This window comes from Danio rerio, chromosome 8, assembly GCF_052040795.2.
Source record: "Danio rerio strain M-AB ecotype USA chromosome 8, GRCz13ab, whole genome shotgun sequence".
NCBI classification, from domain to species: Eukaryota; Metazoa; Chordata; class Actinopteri; order Cypriniformes; family Danionidae; genus Danio; species Danio rerio.
In genome coordinates this window covers 20,363,428-20,386,737 of record NC_141028.1, presented here as the reverse complement: position 1 = coordinate 20,386,737, position 23,310 = coordinate 20,363,428, and the positions used below count along the sequence as shown (strand labels likewise).

At 35.7% G+C, this 23,310-nt stretch overlaps 2 protein-coding genes and 1 long non-coding RNA gene across 10 annotated transcripts in view; 2 read left to right on the top strand and 1 right to left on the bottom strand.

Moving 5' to 3' along the window:
* The window catches only part of zgc:153738, a 53,264-nt gene extending 52,159 nt beyond the window's left edge, over window positions 1–1,105 (top strand). For 7 of the 8 annotated variants that reach the window (XR_015497143.1, XR_015497142.1, XR_015497144.1 and 4 more), the window contains exons 18-19: window positions 525–763; window positions 908–1,105. Coding sequence is in view for 4 of the 8 variants with exons in the window: in XM_087263445.1 (XP_087119571.1) it covers window positions 525–763; window positions 908–1,027 (359 nt within the window). In the remaining 4 variants the exon portion in view is untranslated. 8 annotated transcript variants of the gene reach the window in all.
* LOC147842616 (uncharacterized) overlaps window positions 1–23,310 on the bottom strand; it is a 1,013,036-nt gene that overhangs the window by 51,003 nt on the left and 938,723 nt on the right. The window lies entirely within an intron of this gene.
* Window positions 3,082–23,310, top strand: part of obscna (obscurin, cytoskeletal calmodulin and titin-interacting RhoGEF a) — an 83,541-nt gene continuing 63,312 nt past the window's right edge. Inside the window, exons 1-20 of the mRNA XM_087264451.1 lie at window positions 3,082–3,116; window positions 3,222–3,262; window positions 3,479–3,552; window positions 5,669–5,733; window positions 6,005–6,268; window positions 6,898–7,059; window positions 8,741–8,845; window positions 8,919–9,185; window positions 9,287–9,556; window positions 11,951–12,217; window positions 12,835–13,098; window positions 14,089–14,355; window positions 14,786–15,055; window positions 16,854–17,120; window positions 18,386–18,652; window positions 18,868–19,140; window positions 20,978–21,241; window positions 22,148–22,414; window positions 22,516–22,782; window positions 22,866–23,132. Coding sequence (XP_087120577.1) covers window positions 5,727–5,733; window positions 6,005–6,268; window positions 6,898–7,059; window positions 8,741–8,845; window positions 8,919–9,185; window positions 9,287–9,556; window positions 11,951–12,217; window positions 12,835–13,098; window positions 14,089–14,355; window positions 14,786–15,055; window positions 16,854–17,120; window positions 18,386–18,652; window positions 18,868–19,140; window positions 20,978–21,241; window positions 22,148–22,414; window positions 22,516–22,782; window positions 22,866–23,132 — 4,015 coding nt within the window. The 5' untranslated portion in view covers window positions 3,082–3,116; window positions 3,222–3,262; window positions 3,479–3,552; window positions 5,669–5,726. The remainder of the gene's footprint in view (window positions 3,117–3,221; window positions 3,263–3,478; window positions 3,553–5,668; window positions 5,734–6,004; window positions 6,269–6,897; window positions 7,060–8,740; window positions 8,846–8,918; window positions 9,186–9,286; window positions 9,557–11,950; window positions 12,218–12,834; window positions 13,099–14,088; window positions 14,356–14,785; window positions 15,056–16,853; window positions 17,121–18,385; window positions 18,653–18,867; window positions 19,141–20,977; window positions 21,242–22,147; window positions 22,415–22,515; window positions 22,783–22,865; window positions 23,133–23,310) is intronic.

The window sequence follows — 23,310 nt, the reverse complement described above, 5'->3', positions numbered from 1 at the left end:
GTATTTTTAATAGGAAACTTATTTGTAGTGACAGTTTAAATTTTTTATTGAAGGGAGACAGCTGGAGAGCCACATATTTTGGTCAAAGAGCCACATGTGGCTCCCAAGCCATAGGTTCCCTACCCCTGGTCTATACCAATCGCTGATTGGCTTCTGTACTAGGAGGCAGGGCTTCATTCGCCATATTGAGCGTTACATTTTTCCCCATTCAAAACTATACAAGTGACACGTCTTATGTATTCTACAGTCTTTGTTACAGTATTTATTCATCTTTTAAACGTTTATTTAATAAAAATAAAGTTGTCATTGTTAGTTCAAATTAACTCACAATGCATTAGCTAATGTTAACAAAGTTTGGATTTTAACAATGCATTAGTCAATGTTGAACTCTGATTAATTAAAGCTGTATATTTCAGCTGTTCATTCTCAGTTCATACATTAACTAACATAAATGAAAACTTGTTGTAAAATGTGACCTAATCTCAAAGGTTTTTTAGTTTTCCATCTGAATGTTTTTTTCTCAGTAATGTGGAAAGAGTTGATAAAAAAGAACGGAGGAGAAGTGACCGGTGACCTGGACCTCAGCTCCCTGGCAAAAATCTCTGATGGATACACGCAGGGTCACATGGTGCAGGTGGTGCGTAGCATCTTGACTGAACGGCGGATTCAGCAGTTTCCCAAACGTCCTCTCACTGCCTCAGAATTTGTGTCTCCGCTTGCTAGAATCGACCCTGTGTTTCAGGAAGAAGAAGAGGCGCTAAAAGTAAGCCACTAATCACTGATTTTTTGTCAGCATGTCTAATAAATGTCTGATAGCATGGCTTTGCAAGTTGATTGCTAACTTGACTATAAAGTATTACTTTTTTAGAAGGAAAAGTAAACCCTTCTGATACATTTTTTTCCTCAGAACTGGTATGCTAAGACTCCACTTGGGAAGAAGAGAATTAAAGCTGCCTCCGGAAAAGAGGGTGATGAAGAACCTCCAAAAACTGGAGGCAAAGCTGGCAAGAAAAAAGGAAAGAAGTAACATTATAAGTGTTAAAATGATCAGTTGCAATGTCACATTTCCCTGCCTTCACCAATAAATGTATTAATTATGACAGTACGCATATTTTGGACTTTACTGGTCTATAAATACACACAGATGCCATCTTCATTAATCAGAAATATCCACAGGCATTTAAGCGTGTAAACTCTAGTGTGAAAACATGATCAAGGCTTATCATACAAAGCATGCTGTACTTCCCCTTCACAAAATGACAGATGGCCTACTTATAAAGAATAAAAATAATAGAGAAATGTTAATTTATAAAATAATCAGAGATATGATGGCAGCTAAATTGTGGATTTTGGATTAAATCAAGAAACAATGGTTTGGATAGTATGAAAAGAAAGTTTTAAATTAAGAATGTTTAATAGGCATCATAACCACCTGATTGACCTTTTATCCATTGGTTATCATTATTATTTTAATTGCTTATTACTATCAAAGTCCTTTTAAGGCAAGTCATTTAAATCAGCGGCCATCTTTGAAACACCTCTCGGGCAGTATGCTCAGGCATTATGTCTTAATAGGGAAACATCAAACTCTCCAAAACTGCTTGCCAAGCTCACAATTGAATTTCATATTAGGGATCATCAATAAAATTAAACAACTTTCTCTTTAGCTTTATTTCTAAACATCCAAATCACAGAAAATCTGCAGAAACTCACGTCTGGTCTAAGCCCCTGCCTGCAGTATCGTCAGTTTATATTGATCGATGATTGGCTCCTGTAGTAGAAGACGGGCTTTATTTGATATATAGTGTTCGATGATTGGCTCCTGTACAAGTAGGCGGGGCTTTATTCACCATAATGACTGTTACAGTTTTCCCCATTCAAAAAGGTACGAGTGACATGTCTTGTGTATTCTATAGTCTTTGTTACTGTCTATCAGAGTTGTGTCAGCATATTATTTAAAACAAGATGTGGGCCAAAAAATATTTTCAAGGAATGCACCTTAAAGGATTTAAATGCTGTATAACGAATATAAAACACTTCAATTGATTAAACAGACGGATGATAACAACTAAATTGCAGATTTGAATACAATTATTCAAAAAAGTATTAAAAGTTAAAAAAAAAATTGGAAGAAAAAAAATAGAAATATAAATAGAATTGAAATTGAAATGTTTTGTTTATTATATTTTAAGTAAAAAGTTAATTTTGTGACAATTTAATTTCAGTGTTACATGATCTTTCTTACCTTTGTAATATATTGATGATATATCTACAATAATATTCATTCATTAATTTTCTTTTCGGCTTAGTCCCTTTATTATTCCGGGGTCGCCACAGCGAAATGAACCGCCAACTTATCCAGCATATGCCCTTTTAGCCGCAACCCATCTCTGGGAAACATCCATACACTCATTCACACTCATACACTATGTACAATTTAGCCTACCCAATTCACATAAAGTATTTAGTTACTTATAAAACCTGTTGCTTTTAAAGTGACAACAAAGTGATAAAACGTGGGTAAATAGACTTTGAAACTGTCAAGTTGACTATAGTTATGACTTTAAAATTATGCACATACCTGTAGTTAATTCACTTAATTTTAAGGCAACGTGTTTTATAACTTTTTAAAGTAAAGTCAACTAATCATGTTGTACTTTTTAACAATGTAAAATATGTTACCTCCATGGAACTTTTTAATTCAACAAAATGTTCTTTATAACAGAAAATGTGTGGGTGATAAAAAATGTTCTTTACACTATTTTCAAAAGATCTTCAAAAGAACTCTTCAGAAAGAGTGATTTAAATAAATATTTTTTATATTCCCCTTTAATCAATTTTTTTTAAAGTTTCTTTTGAGGAACCAAAAGCCTTTATTAAAAAAAGATTACTTCTCTTTCCTGTGGATCCATACATAGAGGTGAAAAGACAGTATGTGCTTCAGATGTGTCAAGGACAGCTAATGGGAGAAGGGGATTTTGTAGCCCCAGTTAGACCTGTGGAGCTGTGATTGGTCTGGGCTGAAACTGAGACAGCCCCCCAGACTAGGGTTTAAAGGATTATCTCAGATAAACAAATGGACAGGCACTCTGTCAAAGCCGCGCAACTCAGTGCTGGTAAACATGTAGCTCTGCATAATTTGTTAAAGTAAAACTACTCTGATGTCACAAAGCCAAATTTAAGGTTTGTTTACCTCACTTTTCTCTTATTTTCATGCAAAGGAGAAGCAAGCTGCAGTATCAACATCACTGATGTCCTGAAGGTCATGCTGTTTTTGCTCTTCTTCTACACTCACGTGCCAACAGTGACAACAAAGTCCAGTTGCTTTATTTATATATACAGTATAGTAACACACTTTTGGCATATATAAGAATAACATTGACTGGCTTTATTTTCATTTCTTCAAATGACATGTTCTCATAAGCAACAAGGTGACATTAGGTTGATTTATTACTCTTGATGAATCTGTTGTCAGCAGGTTGGAGAGAGACAGAATCAAACGACATGTGAAACTTGTAGAGATGTGCTCCAAACAAGGACCTGCGAGCTTAGGTGAAGTGTTCAGCTGTTTCGTCAAGTTCTAAATTCACCTAACACATCCTCACATGGTGCTGGTTCCTTAACAAATTGCTATTTATATTGCATCTTCGAGCCATCATTGATATCACGTCCCTGTCACTTTCAGTTAGGACCTTCGTTTACACATGCTTAATGCAGGTCTGCTGTTTATTTGATTGGTTTGTATCTGTATTAAACAAAAATAAGTTTTAAAGATGAAATACATAATTTCTTTACACAAGAGTCACCACAATAGAATATTAAAAGAGATGACATTTATAAAAAGGTTTCAAACACTTTAGTACGATTTGCTTATCCCACATTGACGGTTGGGTTTAGTGATGGGGTTGGGTTGGGTGCCTTTAAAATCGTACATTTTGGATGACTTCACTTGTACGAATTCATACGAATTAGCCACCAAACCGACAAAACATTAAATGGTTAAGTTTCCTTGTGAGATCAGGCTGGATTGTCAGACCTGTTAAATCTCTGCAGTTACAATTTCATAAACTTTTGACAATGCAAAAAAAAAAAAGATTTATATATGATATCATTCTTTAATTGTCAGTTGAGCATGCAGATGCAAAAGTCAGAATAGAAAATAAATACCAAAGACACTGGACAGTCCAGTAGTATCAGCATTCACAATGATCTAAGAAGTGATTTCACACGGAATGACAGTTCTATCTTTTAATCTTCTGTGACCTTTCCAACTCAGTTGTATTGAAATATGATTCACGAACTAAAGAGCCTCTGCTACTGTGAAAACCTTCTGGTCTACACATCACTGGTCAATGAAACGCATTTATTCATTGCAAATCAAACCAGTAAATCGATATCTTAGGGTTAATTTAGTAGGGATACACAGTAGTTAATTAAGGGATAAACAGGCTAATTGTTACAACACAAACCATCCATTGAGAGAGAAGGATAGTATCTTATCTGTAGTGAAAGAAAACAATGCAAGCAGGCAGGACTTGTTACATGTAGCCAAGATGTTTCTATCTTTATGTATAATGACGCACTGCTATTTTGGAGATATGTCAGCTGTTCGGTATTAGCCTTTGGGAAAGCTGGGAAAAAAAGAAAAACATTTTCAGCTGCTTGTCTGCCAAGGGAAACGGGATAGCACACTGACCTGAGGATCTTTGGTCAAAGTTTGGGGAATAATCTGGAAGGAATTTGCATGAACCACAAAAAAAGCCTGGGTGGACTTTGGTGTTTTTGTCAATAGCTTCAAATATGATGTGTATTTTCTGGACTTAAATGTGAGGAACATGTCAAGTGCTGCTAATGGTGAGTATATGGATGATTTATTTGTTTGTTTTTAAACGTCTTGTCAGTTTGAAAGTTTTTCTCATGACTGATTCCAAGTTCTTGTTTAATTTAAATACCTTGATCTCTTCGGTGCATGAAATATTTGATATTAAAGTCATAACAAACAACATGTTCTGATCTAAATGTGCTGTAGTTCAATTCTTGTCCGTTTTGATTTGACTGATGTCTGATGCCGAACACACAATGGCTTATAAATGGTAAATTAACGTAGATGCAAGGATAGTGTCATATTTCAAAGCATTATTTCAGGCCAACTTATAATTGAACTAGTAATTTGTTTGGTTGTAATAGGAGAAAAGGTATTTGTAAATGTTTGACTTTTACAGATTTTAGTTATCTCGGCCCATATATATATAGACACAACTTAATGAACTTAGAATGGCAGAGACATCATGCATACCAAGGTAATTAACTAATTAGAGAATGTAGTCTAGAGAATATTGTTGCTGTCAGTTTCATATTTCATATTTCAAGAAGAGCCACAGATTGTATTCATTATGCATCTGTTTCTGAACGTTTAGGAACAAAATTGTATCATTCAATTGTGTTTATGGACACCCATTATGACAAATTAATCAAGGTTTAACTACATGGTTTTGCTGCAATTACTAGTTAATTTGTTGGATTATTACACCAAAGACATAATAAAATAGTTAATTTTAAGGGAGACACACGTTAAGAAAGATGAATGCTGAAAGTATGTTCATATTATATTAATAATAAACAGTCTTTAAAATGCAGAGGAGTAACATAGGCCTCTTACACTTTTTAGAGTTCAACTGATGTTGCTGACAATTGCTAAAGGCGTGTGAGAGGACAAGCTCCAAAACATGGCATGTAAGAACCATTTCTTAATTAAATGTTAACATTTTTGTTATATCATAATCATAGTATACTTTTAGATGGATACTAAGTCACTAAAGTGACATTTGCGGGAGAAAAAAACGCTGAGGCAATTACATTTTGGCGCGGTTACACTCCGCGTGTACAGTTATCCTGTCTCGTGCCTGCGCGCAATACTTTCCCTCACAGATGTCACTTTAGCGACGACTATTTCATTTCATATTAAAGAAAAACACTGGTAATTGTGATACTTATGTCTAAAAAGTGAGGATTCAGCTGGTCAAAGGGCTTGAGGATGCGACGCTGTGTGAGAAAGAAGCTTGTACATTTGAGGTGGTCCTCAGTCACGCGTACGTCCGGGGTCAGTGGACCAGAGATGGAGTTCCTATTAAATCCAGGCCTGTGTGTCGAATTGCCATGCAGGGCAAAAACCACACACTCACACTGACCCGGGTGACGCTGGCTGACATGGGCATTATCAGCTTCAAGGCTGAAGGGATTGAAACCTCTGCTATGTTGACAGTCACAGGTACCAGTACTCTCAGTATACAAATGTAATTTGATTTAGTGCAGTCAAAAGTTTTTGTGGAAAATGATTATATAGTTGAAGTCTAAATTATTAGCCCTTCTGTGATTTATTTATTTATTTATTTTTTCAAATATTTCCTGGATAATGTTTAACAGAGTTAGGAATTTTTTCATACAGTATTTCCTACACTGTAAATCCCAATAAGTTAAGGCAACTCAAACCATTTGAGGAAACCGATTGCAACAAACCATTTGAGTTAAAAAAAAAATCTATATGAGTAATGTGTACTTATTTCATTTAAGTTGAAGTGATGAGGTATTTAACTTATTACCTTCAACACCAAGTTCAAAACTTTTTAAATAAGTGGAATTAACTTTCTGTAAATTTTGAGTTAACTACACTCATTTCATTTATTAAGTTGACTGTTGAGTTTTACAGTTTATAATACAGCATATATTTTATTCTGGTGAAAGCCTTATTTGTTTTACATTTTTTAAACCACCTTATTTACCACCTGACTTCAATTGTATATTTCAGAAGTTTTTTTTTTAATCGATACTTGCAGCATAAAGTGGTCTTGGTCAGTTCAAATGGTACAGTTCTTCTCTGTAATTTCTCCTGTCTCTCAGCCAGGGATATAAAGATTGTGAAGGCTCTTCAGAATGTCAGTGTGACTGAGAGGGAGAGTTTGACATTTATCTGTGAGGTCAACTGGGAAGATGTGGATGGGAAGTGGTACAAGGACAACAGCCGGTTGAAAGCAGGGGACAACATTAAAATACGATGCGAGGGTAGGTGTGAGAGGTTGAGTAACACTGGTGGCTGTTATAATCACAAGAGGGGCATTCTTAAAATATGGAGACGCACTGGACACTTTTCGATGATAAAATAAAAAAGGTTTCAAACTTGACATGGTCATTCTAAAATCTAACCTGAATGTTATTATAGAAACAAAATTGAAATTGACAGTTCTTTAATTGGAATATTGAATTTGTTTTATAATGGTCTATCAATGCACATAATTGGTAAATTTATTTGTCCTCATAATCTTTATTCTCTCTGAACAACCTTATCATTCACATGAGATTTCAAGATCTGTCATATTATATCAGGCCAAGATGGGTTTATATAACACGATTTTGCAATTCATGAGTGAGAAAGGTCACTGATAAATATACTGTATAACATTATAGTTGTGTGTAACTACACAGACTGTAAAAATTCTAAATAAAAAATAACGTCTGCCAAATTCACATTTTCAGCATGCACAGTGGTGGAAAGAGTACTGAAAAATCATACTCAAATAAAAGTACCATTATTTGCCCAAATATGTAGTGCAACAATAAAAGTATCTGTTGTGAATATTACTCAAAATATGAGTAAAAAGTTTTAAAAGCCCTTTTAAAAGTACTCAAGAGTAGTGAGCATTACACTGTGAAATGTTGATGTGTTTACATGCAGTTTGTGCAGGGATGTGAAAATGTAACATTCTGTAGTGCATTTAGAGATCTTCCTATATTTGTTTGTTCCTTCCAATTTTCCTTACATGGTTTCTTCCTTTATTTATTTGTTTGTTCGTTTCATACTTTACTAGTTTTTTGTTCCTTTCTTGGTTCCTCCATTCATTCACTCATTCGTTTGTTCAGATTTTTGTTTCTTCATTAGGTCCTTTGTTCATTAATTCGTTAGTTCCTTCCTTTCTTAGTTTGTTCAGTGCTTTCTTGCCCTTTTAGTTGTTTTCACCCAGGCTCATTCTGAAAACATAACTCTATCTACATGTTGATTAATTTGGTCCTTCCCTTCTTCATTAGTTCGATCCTCTGTTCAGTTCTTTCTTCCATTCCTTGTTCGGTCCTTCCTTTATTTTGCCCATTCCTTCAATTCTTCATTCGTTCCATTTAGTGATTGTTTAAGGCTGTTTAGTGATTTCAGTCATCATACAGTCATCATCCTTCATTTTCTCATCAGTAGACTATAAACAGTCTCTGTACAGCACTAATAATGTACTCAACATTTTAAAACTACTGAGTAAATTACAAGTCCTGAGAAAAACTACTTAATTACAGTAGTGTGAGTATTTGTAATTTGTATATGTTACTTTACACTACTGAGTATAAATTATGTAGAACAAACTGCAAAACATCCAAGTATTGTCAATTTATGTTTACAACTGATTTTTGTTTTACCCAAAATTAAAAAGTTATGTTATAAAACTGAGGAAATAACATTTAGGATTTGACGTCACAACTGCAGTGCTTTATGCAATCATCCAGTTAATTCCCAAACATTTTTCTTTTGTAAAATCTTCATTAAAACCTGAGGAAAAATATATTGCAGTTTGTTTTATGCTGATTTTTTTTTTATGCTGATTTCTTTTTTAGAATGACCAAAAATTCTTTCATAGATAACTTTTTGTTTTAAAATGCAATTTTCTACAGCTCTTTCAAATTCAATCAAATCTCATGAACACAGGTAAAATACACTCCCTAACCTATAAATCAGTCAGATCAGAAGATGCCGGTGAGATCAGATTCACCGCTGAGAGGGTCTCTTCAACAGCAATGCTACGAGTCAAAGGTAACAAAAAGCACATATATTTTTTTTCAGGGTTTTTTTTTGTGTTCCAATTTACTAAATATCATCATTGCAGAGCTTCCGGTTCATTTTGTAAGGCCGCTGAGGGTGAAGATTGCCATGTACAAACACAGAGCATTACTGGAGTGTCAGGTCTCCCGTGCCAATGCTGTGGTTGAATGGTTTAAAAGAAACCAAGAAATTGTGCCAAATAGAAAATACCAAGTTGTTAGTGAAGGTGTTTACAGACAACTCATCATAGAGGATGTGGGGTCTTCAGATGAAGACACTTTTATCTGTGATGCTGTTGATGAGAGGACTTCTTGCCAACTTTTTGTAGAAGGTGAGGTTAAAATAAATGCAAACTTTAAATACAGTTCATTTAGTTCCTCCATTCAGTCTGTCTGCTTGAAATATTAAGACTTTTATGATTTATTGTTACAGAGCAGGCCATCAGTATTTTGAGAGGACTCAGTTCTGTCGAGGTCATGGAACCTAAAGAGGCTTGTTTTAAAGTGGAAACCAGTATTAAGTTGGAGAGGGCTCCAAAATGGACCCTGAATGGGCAGATACTGTTCCCCTGTCCAGACATTAGGATTGAGAGGCAAGGAACTTCTCACAGGCTTATTTTTACCCAAACTGACAGTAGTATGTGTGGTACTGTACAGTTCACCTCGGGCAAGAGCAAGTCAGAAGCTCAACTAACAGTTACAGGTAATTATGCTGTTATTTAAAATATTCAGTGTAGGGATGTAGCCAGTGTAATTAAAAAGAATGCTCACACTGTATTTTTATATTCCCCTTTACACAGTCTTCGGGCCTTAAAATATTCATTGTATTTTTTCCTAAATTACTCCCATCTTCCTCTCTTTTTTGTTTTTTTCCCCATTAGTTTACAATTGAATGATTTAATGAACTTTAAATAAAAAACGCTAGTCTAATAAATTTTTTTAAGTTTATTTAGCTTGCATTTTGTATAATAATATATATATACAAAATAACATAATTATATAAATAAAATAAAATAAAATAAAATAAAAAGTATTGAAACCCCAGTGTATGATTGCTGCTTGGTATGTTATATAGTTAGAGAGATTATAATGAAAAATCGGATGTATATGTATATACTGGTGTACCCCCCCCCCACCCCCCCCCCCCCCTCCAAAAAAGTTAACTTAATCGTTTTAATGAATTTTAGGTGGATTGAAATAAAAAACAATTAGGTTGCCCCCCTCCCCCACCACCCTTAAAAACCCTAAAAAAAACATAAGAATTTTGTTGTTTCAAGTATTTTAAAATAAGTAGTTTGAACAAGCAGCAAATGTATTTTTTACTACAGGGTGGCTTAATTCAGTGGTTCTTTGAGAAAGTCAATCAAATAAAGAGAGATTCAAATTTAAGCATGGGATGATAACTGTTTTCTAAGGTTCACCGCAGTTTGGAAAAGTCAAGGTTTTAAACTTGCAGATAATACTGCTATACCTAAAGTATGTGTAAGTTTTTTATTTTTTTTACATGCTTTTTTGATATTATTTTGTTTAGTTTTTTAGGGCAACAGTACCTCAAGCAGAAAAGTCCTCCTCATCAAAAGCTACTGGTCAGCACATGATTCAGCAAAAATTTGAGAAACACATTGCAACATATAAAGCAACATCCACTGCTGCTATGTGCATCCTATGTGCTATACACTTGAACAGTGCAGTGGCTTACTTACTTTATATCCAAAGTATCCAAAGATAGCAGAAGTCGTATATCATATTTTAAATGTTTCTTAAAATATAATATCAAGTGTTAATTAGGAAGTTTTTTATTTTTTTACCCAGAAGAACATATTTTAGTGCAGCAGTTCCCAACAGGGGGTCCTGGCCAACAAGGAGGTCTCAGCAAATAAATAAAAAAAATAAATAAATAAAAAAATAAAAAAATAAATAAAATAAAAATAAAATATTATTTATTTAAATAATAATATTATTATTTAATAATATTAAATATTATTTAATATTAAAAATAATATTAAAATAAAATAAAATAAAAAAATGTAAAATAAAATAAAAAAAATCTAAATTAAGCAGTGCACAAATTAGGGGAACAATCATATGTTGCCTTAGTTCATTTCATCACCTGGCTGACCAAAAAAATTGACAAATTTATCATTTTTCCTCCACAAAAAAAGAGTGTGTCTCACTCATTCGCCTTCAGCAGCTAATACTGACTGAAGCCAACTGGACCCTGGTGAGGAAGTTCCAAACATTTCAGGTTGCAGTACTAGCAAAACTGGAAACACAAAATTCAGGAAATACCAAGATAGTTACCTGAATTATGGTTTTATTCTATTTTCTAGAAGGAAAGAGTCCCTGACCCAGCCACAGTGTATTATCTGTGCCAAAGTTCTTTCTAACGAATGCATGAGGCCATCCAAATTAATAAGACTTTTGTAGACAACGCATCCCCAATACCACAACAAGACCAGAGCAGTTTTTGCAAAAGAATTGACACACTCCCAAAATGAGATGAGGGATGTCACAACTAACTGGCAATTAATATAGGGCCAATATAAAAGCCAAATGCTTACGTTTTTCAGTAACAAACGGCCTACTGATGATTTGCTTTTATATTTAGGCTATTATTTGTGCAGAAACATATTTAGATATAGTAATATACATACTGTTTGTTTGAAAACTAAATTTTTTGTCATCCTTACTGCTAATTTACATGAGTGATAATATAATTAAATGTTACCTTACAAGGGCCTTATAATATTTTTCGGAAGGGAAATGGAGTCTCAGGCAAAAAAAAAAAGGTTGGGACTCCACTGTTTTAGAGCAGTAAGCAAGATACTGTGAAATCATGATATTTTTATCCAAGATTTTCATACCGTCAGAATCTTTTTACGAGCTCATGCCTATTCAAATTCAGGTAAATTAACATTCAGGACATACAGACTTTAAAAAATATATTATATGCATTTTAAAATTGTAATTACTTGCAGAGATGCAATTGCAAAGTTACTCATCTTTTTAATGTTTACATCGATGATCACTAAATCAGAGCATGGAGTTACTGTATGCTCTACTTTTTAAAGTGAAACCTTTCTTGCCTATACTTTAGAGCGGCCTTTAATTGTCAAACAGCCCATCTCAGATGTGGAGGAAAAGGAGAACGGGTCAGTAACCCTCAGCTGTGAGTTCTGTCCATCCCCCAGAGTGGTGCGCTGGTTTAAGGGCAGAACACCTTTGTTTGCCTCCAATAAGTATACAATAAAGCGGGAGAAGAACCGGGTTGAGATGACCATCCTGGGTGTGAAGGCAGCAGATTCGGGAGAGTATCGCTGTGTGGCTGGTGGATCAGAAACAAGAGGAAAAGTCAATGTAAAAGGTATCTGCTCTCAGCTGTAACTTAGCCTGTCTTTATTTTTGTAGCACTTTTTACAATGTAGATTGTATCAAACATAGATGAATAAAAGAGATTAAAAGCCTTAAAATGTCTAATTGTGGAACATTCCAGCAATTCAGACAGGCAGGAAAGTAGTCTTACACTACTCTACACTGCACTACGCTACACTACAATGGATTTTTACCTATGATATCAGATTAAGGGCAGACTCACAATATGTACAGTTGCTTTGAACCGGGCCAAAGCAAGCTTGTTTGCGTTCATTGAACAGTAAGAATGATTAATAAACACACATGAAACAGTCCCTTAAAAGTCACGTCTCACTTTCAGTTTCGGGCTCAGGCACATTTTGCACTCACACACAAGCGTACCGCGCCAAAGCCCAAGTGAACCCCGATTCAGCGCACTCACACTTCTCAAACAATCCGGGAAACTGGCCTGGCACTGTTCGGATAGCATAGTGTGAGTAGGCCCTTAGACACAACGTGCACTTGCTAGTCTTCAAAACACAAAAGTAGTTTTTATGAAGCATCTTTAGAGCTCTGATAAGACATATTTAGTTAAATAGTTAATTTAAAATACATTTCTTTATCACACAGTGAAAAAGTTGAAGATCATAAGACACCTGGAGCAAGTAGAGGCTGAGGAAGATGGGACTGCAGTGTTCTGCTGTGAACTGAATCACGAGTCGCCCAGTGTCCAGTGGCTTCTCAATGACAAAGTGCTACATACCAACCACATCAACAAAATCCAGAACTCTGGAAAAGTGTACAGTCTGATACTGAAACGTCTTACTCCTCAAGAGAGCCGCATAACATTCAAAAGCCTTGATATCAGTGAATCTGCATTCCTCAGGGTTAGAGGTGAGGCTTTCACTTATCGTGGGATAAGAAAACTGAATTGTAAAATAAACTGCGCTCTATACTTTACATTCAGAACAGAGACAGATGTGCTAATTAACAACAAATATTGCATTTTTAATTCCATGCACCAAGCACTTTCTTAAAGCACTATTTAAGGGTTATAATTCTCGATGTCTGATCTGACAAGCATGCATCCTCTGTCATTATGAGAATTTGTTGTCTTATTTGAACATTTTATAATACAACATTTATCATTCTTTCGTACTGTACATTGGAATGTTGTGCTGCATAAATTTACTATAGTGTGCAAATAGTTTACTTTTCTAGATTCTAACATCTGCATTATGTTTCCAACACTGTTTTTTTTTTTTTAATATCCAAGATGTTCAACAGATGTGACTGACCTGTCAGAATCAAGTATTTCAGAGACCACATTCATTTATTTTCCTTTGGCTTAGTCAAATTATTCATTAGGGGTCACTACAGCGGAATAAACCGCCAATGTATCCACACCTTTTTTCTGCAGCGGATGTCCTTCCAGCTGCAACACAGTACTGGGAAACATCCATTCACACTCATACACTACGACCAATTTAGTTTATTTAATTCACCTATAGTGCATGTGTTTGGACTGTGGGGGAAACCGGAGCACCCGGAGGAAACTCACATGGGGAGAACATGCAAACTCCATACAAAAGTGCAAACTAACTCAGCCGGGACACGAACCAGTGACCTTCTTGCTGTGAGGCAACAGTGCTAAGCCATCGTGTCAGCCTCAGAGACCACATGTAATAAATAATTATAATAAAAAATACTAGTTTACAATATAAAATAAAAATAATCAAAATTTGTAACAGGTTACAAATGGCTTCACTTGAATGTTGAAAATAAGGATAGATTATTTATCATTTATTTATTATTTATTAGATTGGTATCATTTACATATAGGTATGACATTTGCCCTGCTGTGTGTTTGTGTGTGTTTTTAAGAAAAGCCAGCAGTGTTCTTCAGGTCACTGGAGGATGTAGCAGGTGAAGAGCGTGGTGAAATCCTTCTGCAGTGTGAGGTTTCCAAGCCATCTGTGACGCCAGTCTGGAGGAAAGATGGTGAAATATTGAACTCCACTGAGAAGTATGAGATTCTCCATGTGGGAAAATCCTTGACACTTAAAATTCACAAGCTGATAAAGGAAGACGGAGGGGAGTACAGCTGTGATATTGGCTGCAGCCAAACTAAAGCTAAAGTCACAGTTCGGGGTATGTTTACCTTCTGTATTCTTTAACTGAAGTGTATAGAAAGAGGATTAGAGGCAAAGCAATAATTAAACATTTAACCATCTCGAGATTTCAGAATAAAGTTATTAAATTCTGTGAAAATCTTTTTGAAATTTTAAGATTAATGTAATTCTTGACATTTAGACATGCAAATGTTCTTTGTTTATTGTTTTTTTTTCTCTATTTTTTTCCCTAAACATTTTATTTGAACTATTTTTTTAAATTTAACTAGTTTGATCTCACATTATATTGACTTTAATCCCAAGATGTTTTTTTTTATTTAAAATATTACTTGGACCAAATCCCAAGATGATTTAATTGTTATTATTACTTCACCCTTATCCACTTCTGTTGATATTCATTATTTAAAAATGTCAAATTGTTACATTTTAAACTGAGGGACTTTTTCCAGACCTCCACATAACTATTGTCAAACGCATACGGACCGCAACTGTGCTGGAAGGAGAAAGCTGCAGTTTTGAGTGTGTTCTGTCCCATGATATCACCGATGAAGCATTCTGGAATATGAATGGCCAGCTTATTGTTAGCAATCAACGGATCATAGTCGCTAACGAGGGTCGCAAATACACAATGAGCATAGAGGAAGTGATGACATCTGATGCCGGTGAAGTGGTCTGTAATATCAAAGAACTCAGTTGCAGGACTATGCTTTTTGTCAAAGGTGAGTTCAGTAGTGATGCTGCGATTAGATTTGTTCTAGCCCAGGGGTTTTCAAAGTGTGAGGCGCGCCTCCCCTGGGGGGCGCCAGAGCATGTCAGGGGAGGCGCGGGAAGAAATATAATATAATAAAAATATAATTATTAAGTTTAATTATTATATGTATTTTTTATTATATTTAAACGTTTTAATTAAATAAAGCAAAAAATAATAATAATAATACGTCTGAAATAAGAAAACCTTTTTTACCCAGAAGGCCATAGCTGTGAATTCGCTTCTGTTTGGCAAGCCCGCCAATACAGGTATATGCCTGCTAATACAATGGGTCGGTTTCTGAGACCCCCCGATTCAAAGCTGTAATGAAGTTCACAGCCCTTTGGCCGCCGGGAAGAAGGAGGCGGGGAACCGACGCAGTTTTAAAATGATTTATTAATAACAGTGACGGCAGCTCCTCACGGAGGTTGCCGTCAAACTGAAAGCAAAAGTAAAATATGTCCGGCCCGGTCCTCTCTCGGCTTCCTCTGCCCTTGTTCCTCCTTTTATGATCCAGAGCTCCTTCCGTGGGATCTGAGGCAGGTGCGCACCGCAGATCCACTTACGCGGTGGCCTCACTCCGTTCCCATAGCTCTCGGCCACGCCCCCTCGCCACAAAAGCCTTCAAGTTCAGGGCTTAAACCCAAAAGACGACGATATGATGATCAGTATTTGAGTTTAGGATTTACGTGGACAGGACCAGCTGATGAACCACGACCTTTATGTGTGGTTTGTCAAAATATTTTGGCTAATGACAGCATGAGACCCGCTAAACTTCGACTGTTTTAACTGGGATGAACAGTTCTTGGATCTGTTTTATTCATATTGAACCATCATCCTAGTTTTAAAAACGTTATATTAAAATACTTGTTATTACTCTAAATAATTGCACTTTCATGCAAATGATGATAAAAGTGAGTTAACAGTCTGACATCTGTCTGTGTCTTTATATATATATATGTGTGTGTGTGTGTGTGTGTGTGTGTGTGTGTGTGTGTGTGTGTGTGTTTGGGAGGAGGGGGGGCGCCGATGGATAAGTTGTGTCAAAAGGGAGGCCCACTGTCTTAGACTTTGAAAAACCCTGTTCTAGCCGAGTACCAATTCCTTGTTATGGTGATCGGCCGATTCTGATGCTTCAAGCTTTCTATAACTGTGCCAATGCATAAAGCACATTTTCCCTCTGAGTATAATACTTACATTGAGCTTTCTTCTTGCCTAAGAGAATAAATTAAGAATGTTTCACATAATCGCTAATATAATTTGTTGACATGTCATGGTCAGAAGCAGCTTTACAGAAAATAATAGCTAAAACGAATTAAAAAGATTGTAGCCCTGCTGATGTATGACCCAGTTGCGCATGTGCATCTTCCTCTACTTGTAAACTCGTAAACAATAACACTTGTGGTCGGTTCATGAGATCGGCCAGATTATTGAGTATCAGATTATTGAGTAATGAAATGTGATTATCGGCCGATACCGATCTTCAGCTGATCGATTGGAGCATCCCTAGAGTCCAGCTATAATTATTATTTATAATTTAGTAATCAGTCTTTCTCTACTTGTAAACTCATAAGCAGTAACACTTGCGATCGGTTCATGAGATTGGCCAGATTATTGAGTATCAGATTATTGAGTAATGAAATCTGATTATCGGCGATATCGATCTTCGGCTGATCGATCAGAGCATCCCTAGAGTCCAGTTATTATTATTATTTATAATTTAGTAATCAGTTTAGAAGATGTGCTCATTCTGTGTCTTTTTTTCTCAGAGAAACCTGTGAGAGTTTTTAGGGATATGCTCAATGTAAAAGCGACACCCGGGGAGGATCCAGAGCTCAGCTGTGAGATCACCAAACCGGATGCAACAGTTAAATGGCTGAAAAATGGCAGACAAATTAGAGTCAGCCCGAAATATGAAATCACTCAAAAGGACCATCTGGTGAAGCTCATCATCCATAATGCAGCCATAATGGACTCTGGAGAATACTGCTGTGAGGCTGATGGGATCGCAACAAGGGCGAGATTAGATGTGAGAGGTAAATACTTCTTTATTAACTGTTACAATGTTGTGACTATGTACTTCATTAGTTATAATTACTTATTCTTTTAAATACTACTGATTTTACTTTGGGTACTAGTACAGCTTTAAAATCTAGTAGTAGTAATTAATTATATTGTTATTATTAGATGATAGTTTTCATTCTTTAGATAATATTTTATATTAAATAGACACTAGTGCTTATTCAGCAGATACCACTACCTATTCAACACATTAGTATTTATTTATTAAATCCTAGTACTTACACATAAGGTAGAGGTACTTTATTTTTTATCAGAGGCTGTTACCTATTACTATTTATTACTACTATTTTTGTGACAATTAAAATAAGTAATATTTAATAGTTTAGCTTATTATCTATTTAATATGTACTATTACCTTTCGAATTAGTTAAATTATCGGTCCTACTTTATATTAAGTGTCCTTAACTACTATGTAGTTGCATCAAAAAATAAAAACACTGTACTTACTGTGTTCATAATGTATTTGAGAACACTTGTGGTGCTCTTGAGTTGGGATAGGGGTTGGGTTATGCACAGGTTTGGTGGTATGGATAGGTTTAAGGGTTGGTTAAGGTGTAGAGATCGGTCAGCAGTGTATTTACAAATGTAATTACAGAAGTTAGTTACAGATGTATTTACATACAGGCATTAAATCAATCTTAAGTACACAATAAATACATGTATTTACACAATAAGTACATTGTAACAAACTATTAGTTCCTATGTAAGTACATATTAATTAAGGACACTTAAAATAAAGTGGGACCAAATTATCTAATAATAAGAAACATATCTTATGAAGTACATTTCAGTACGGTGTACAGTAGCTAATGAATAGTTTAAGGGAATTGGTGAATACGCGCTAGTGTCTATTTAAATGGATAGTTAAGCTAAAAATGAAAATTCTGTCATCATTCACTCACCCTTGACTTGTTCCAAACCAGTTTGTTGTTCTCTTGAACACAAAGAATACATTTTGAAAAATGTTGGAAATCTGCAACCATTGACTTCCATAATATTAGTTTTTCCCTCTATGGATGCCAATGTTTAGTAGTTTCAACATTTTTCAAAATATCTTATTTTACCTTCAACAGAAGAAAATAAAAACCCAAACTGGTTTGGAACTAGTTTTGCAAGTCTGGGGTGAGTAAATGATCCCATCATTTTTTATAAAATTGTGAATTATCCTTTTAATAGGTTCTGGTGAATCTCATTTACATGTTTCTTGTTGTGTATTCAGATTTGCAGCATGCTTTTGCAAAGGAACTGAAGGATGTGTTTGCAGAGGAAAAGGGCATAGTGGTCCTGGAGTGTGAAACCAGGCAGCCTGCAACAACAGTGACATGGTTAAAAGGCTTGATGGTGCTCAGATCGGGGCACAAGTACATAATGAAGAAGAAAGATGTTCTTCTTACTCTGACCATCTTCAACCTGGAGAAGAGTGACAGTGCTGTTTACATCTGTGATGTTGGGATGATGCAGAGCAGGGCATTACTTACAGTTCAAGGTAGCCAAATCAGATAAATCAATAGATATTTATTTGTTTATTTAAAATAAAAAACATCACAATATTTACTGTGAACAAATGCCTTCAACTTCTGTCAGAATCTAACTGTTTTAAAATAGTTCTGAGATTAGTAAACGGTATGTACTAGAATAAAGCGTTAAACATTTGGTTTTTTATTTATCTATTAGATTATTCCATTTATTTCCAATTTTCAGGTCAAAAAGTGGTTATAGTGGATGAGCTAGAAGATAAAGAGTGTCTAGAAGGGGAGACCATCATCTTTAGGTGTCGAATCTGCCCAAGTGACTACACTGATGTTAAATGGTACCTGGACGAGACCTTGCTGTACACCAATGATCTTAACGAGATCATGATGATTCCTGGTGGCTACCATACTCTTACCTTCAAACAGCTGGCACGGAAAGACACTGGCACCATCATCTTTGAGGCTGGGGACAAAAGATCATACGCATCACTGTTAGTCAGAGGTAACAATAATAAAACCATGAAAAGATTTACATACCAAATAAGTTTGAAATAAATCATTGCACCTTTACAGAGATTACTTTAAGGTGACGCTAGTCAATATTTCTTTTACAGCTTTGATATTAAACATAGACAATGTTATGATTATGTGACTACTTCGGTTTAAAAGTTACATTTCCCAATTTCATTTAAAAAAAGGTAAATGGGCTACCTCCAAAAATGTTTACTAACATTATGCACAGTATTTTAAATCCTATTGTAACGAGGAGTCTGACACGGAGGGATCCTTTTGCAGTATATTTATTAAACACAGTTTAATCACAATCACACAATACGCACGTACGTGCGAACTTACATCAAACGTAGTTGTAATGGGTCTAAGGGCTGGCGGCTGACTGTCAAGGAGTGTAATAGCAGGCATGGGTCAGAGGCAGGCGGCGTGGTTCAGAGGCGAGGTATCAGGCTGGGTTCAGGGCAGGCAGTGTGGATCAAAGTCAAAGTAACAAGCAAAGTTCGAGGCAGGCGGCAGGCAAGGCAAGGTCTAGGACAGTCCAGGTAATACACGGGAGATCAGGCAAGGAGATAATGCTCAGTAATGTCAGGCAGGGCAGAACAAGACTTCGCAACGGAGTGTGTGAGCTGCTTATTTTTTTGTGTGTGGATCATCAGTGGGATGAGCTGCAGGTGTGTGTGGCAATCAGTGTATAAGCATGAGGTAATGTTTAGAAGTCCGGTGATGGTGACCTCTGCTGGCCAGCGAAGGGAATGACTGCGACCGAGTCGGTGACACCTATCACTCTATAAAAAATCCTTTACTTTGAGCATTTTTTAGAACATTAAAAAATGTAATGTAGAATTTTTTAATAAAACTAAAAGGAGTAATAGTTCAATTCATTATTAACATTAAGCTGATTTTTTTTCTCATTTGATGCAATCCACATTTGTGCATTCTTTGTGCATATTTTGCTTGCCTGGTGTTAATTAGATTGTACTGTGTAAATATCTTTGAAACATTATTTGTAGCAATTTATTTTTTAGATAAAAAAATTCACTGACAGTATATTAGAGAAAATGCATTACAATACATACAATTTAATACAAACTTTTAAGGTTTAGAAGTTAGAACAACAAGTTGCAACATAGGCTCATTCTGAAAACGTAGCCCTATATACATTTCTTGAGATTGTGAAATATGTAGCCAAAAGTATGTATGGACTTTTTTTGTCTTTAAAATTTGACCAGTAGCTTGCCATGAGACTTGAGATGCAGAGAGGAGTTGACCACGACTACGGATATGACAAAAACGGAATCCAAAAAATAAAATAAACAAGTAAATACAGGATGAAAATGTGGTAAAATTTGAAAATGTTGTAAAAATCAGACTAAGGCTTTTCTTTTTCTTGATTGCTGTTTAAAACTTCCTCTCCGGATTTAGGGAAGTGGGTGGGCGGATCAATCGGTGCTTTTGAAAACACTATTGGTTGGGTTAAGGGAAGAAGGAGGGTGGGTCAGTCATTCGGTCAGTTGACAGCGGCCTCTGGCGGATTTAAACGAGAACAGCAGGTGCGAAAGGAACTCGATAGATATTTGAGATCTCAAAAAGCATACACAGCAGCTTCTCTTGGAAAACGGTAAAAAACGTTCATCCTGGGACATATTTGGTGCTCTCCAGAAATGTATATAGCTGTACATTTTTAGAATGAGCCTGGGTTGACAAAACAACTTTTAAATGTGTCTTTTTATTGACTTATAACATATTCATATAAATATGTACTGAACACAGCATTAAACATGTTTTTCTTAACTTGTTGCTTTTTGTGCGACTGCTTTGAATCACAGAAAGACGCCCCACTATTACTAAAGCTTTAGAGAACACAGAAGCAATTGAAGGAGGAAGTTTGATGCTGCTGTGCAAGACCTCAAAGCCATGTCATATTGTTTGGTACAAGGATGGCTGTTTAATCTGGAATTCCTCAAAGTATTTAGTGAGTCGGTCTGGAAATGAGGCCAGGCTGGCCATCCGTGATATAAAAGACAGTGATGCAGGCATATATGAGTGCAATGCAGGATCTGTCAGCACTAAAGCCACTGTGACTGTTAAAGGTATTTGACATCTCTTTTCTACCAAGTTTTTGTTTCATTGCTTTTTCTGAATTGTGTCTCTGAACCAAAAATTTTTTTTAACAAAAGCCATAAAATGTCAGAATTAACCATTTTGCTTTTATGCCAAAATCATTTGAATATTAAAGGGGACCTATTTTGCGAGAAGTAATATAAGTCTCTAGTGTCCCTAGAGTGTGTAAGTGAAGTTTCAGTTTAAAATGCCACACAAATAATGTTTTATAACTTTGAAACTGCCTCTTTTAGGCTTTAATCTGAATTGTGCCATGTTTGTGACTGTTGGATTGGATTAAAATGAGATTGTGTCAGCATAGTGGCAGATTCAAATACAAGATTAACGTGCTATGCTAATAGATGAGAGATTGCCAATAATGGCCGGGGCTTTCCCCCTTTAATGACATTTACAAAGAGAGAATGTCAATCAAAAGGTTTCTGCAGACATATTTGCCATTAGAAGCGGGCTATATTCACAGACTGTTGCCAGACAAATGTGTTTAAACAAGTGAATTTTTAAGTAAATTTTGCATAAAAGGTCCCCTTTAAATAAAGATTACATTCCATGAATTTATCTACAGTACCATAAAAAATTGAAAACTACATTTTTGTTTAGTAGCGTACATTACTTAGAACTTGATTAGTTTAGAAATTAATTAGTTTAAACCCTCAGATTCCAGGTTTTCACATACTGTAGTTGTAGTTTAGCTAAATATTGTCCAATCCTATCTAAGTATACATAAATGGAAAGCTAATTTATTTGACTTTCTTAAAATGCTTAAATCTAAATTTCCAAAAAAATGGACACTTATAACTGGGTGTGTTCTGCTTCACAGTCACAAATGACATCATTGTTATCTGTCTGTAATCATCTCAATTTTTGTTTGACATTAGCTATCCCTGCTGAGTTTACAAAAGAGCTTCAGAACCAGGAGGTGAAAGAGGGAGAAAGTGTGACACTGATGTGTGAATATTCAATACCCGGCATCCAGTTTGTGTGGCGTAAAGGACCAGAGACTCTAAAATCTAGCGAGAAGTACCACATGAGGCAGAGGAAATCTTGCATTTCTCTGGCAATACACAACGTGAAACCAGATGATTCTGGGAATTACACATGCATATGCAGAGACCAAAAAACTATGGCTACAGTTACAGTCAATGGTAATGTTATTGAATTATATGAATAAATGATATTGAATTACCATAGCATATATTTATTTGATAACATTGTAGTCACACTTGCATGGTTCTTTGTTTTCCAGCGGTTCCTATCTCATTCATTAAAGAGCTTAAAAACCAAGAGACAGAGGAGGGTAAAACTATGACCTTACGCTGTGAGCTTTCTAAAGCTGGTGTCCCAGTAGAGTGGCTGAAAGGCAAACAAACTCTCTGTCCTGGGGAGAAGTATCAGATGAGGCACATAGTCACAATATTGGAGTTGGTAATCAGAAACCCAGTGCCAGAGGACAGTGGAACCTACATCTGTGTGTGCGAGGATCAAAGCACTAAAGCCGATATCAAAATACGAAGTGAGACAATGTTCATTACGTAGATTTTGCTTCCTGAAATCCTAAAAATGAAGTTTACATCATCTTTTACTTTTTTTTTTTAGCTCAACCCATCACTTTCAAACAAAAGCTAAGAAATCAAATGACTGAGGAGGGAAGCAGCGTAATATTACACTGTGAGATATCCAAAGCAGACATCCCAGTTGAGTGGAGAAAGGGGAACATCCTCCTCAAATCTGGAGAGAAGTACAAGATCAGACAGAAAGGATGTATTCTAGAGCTGAAGATTTTTAATTTGACGCAAGAGGATAGTGGACTCTATAGCTGTGCAAGTGAAACTGCGGAGACGGCTGCCAACGTCACTGTTAGCGGTAAGCTAGTTCAATTCACAACAAGGTTTTTCCTGTCAGGACAGTGTAATTTATAAATACTCAGTGCTTCCCACACATAGACTTTACCATATGCGGGTCGTGCAGGTATATTAATGGGCAAGTATATTTAGTGACACTTTTTTTTTTTACTATTATTTGTATCTTCTTTTTACACTAT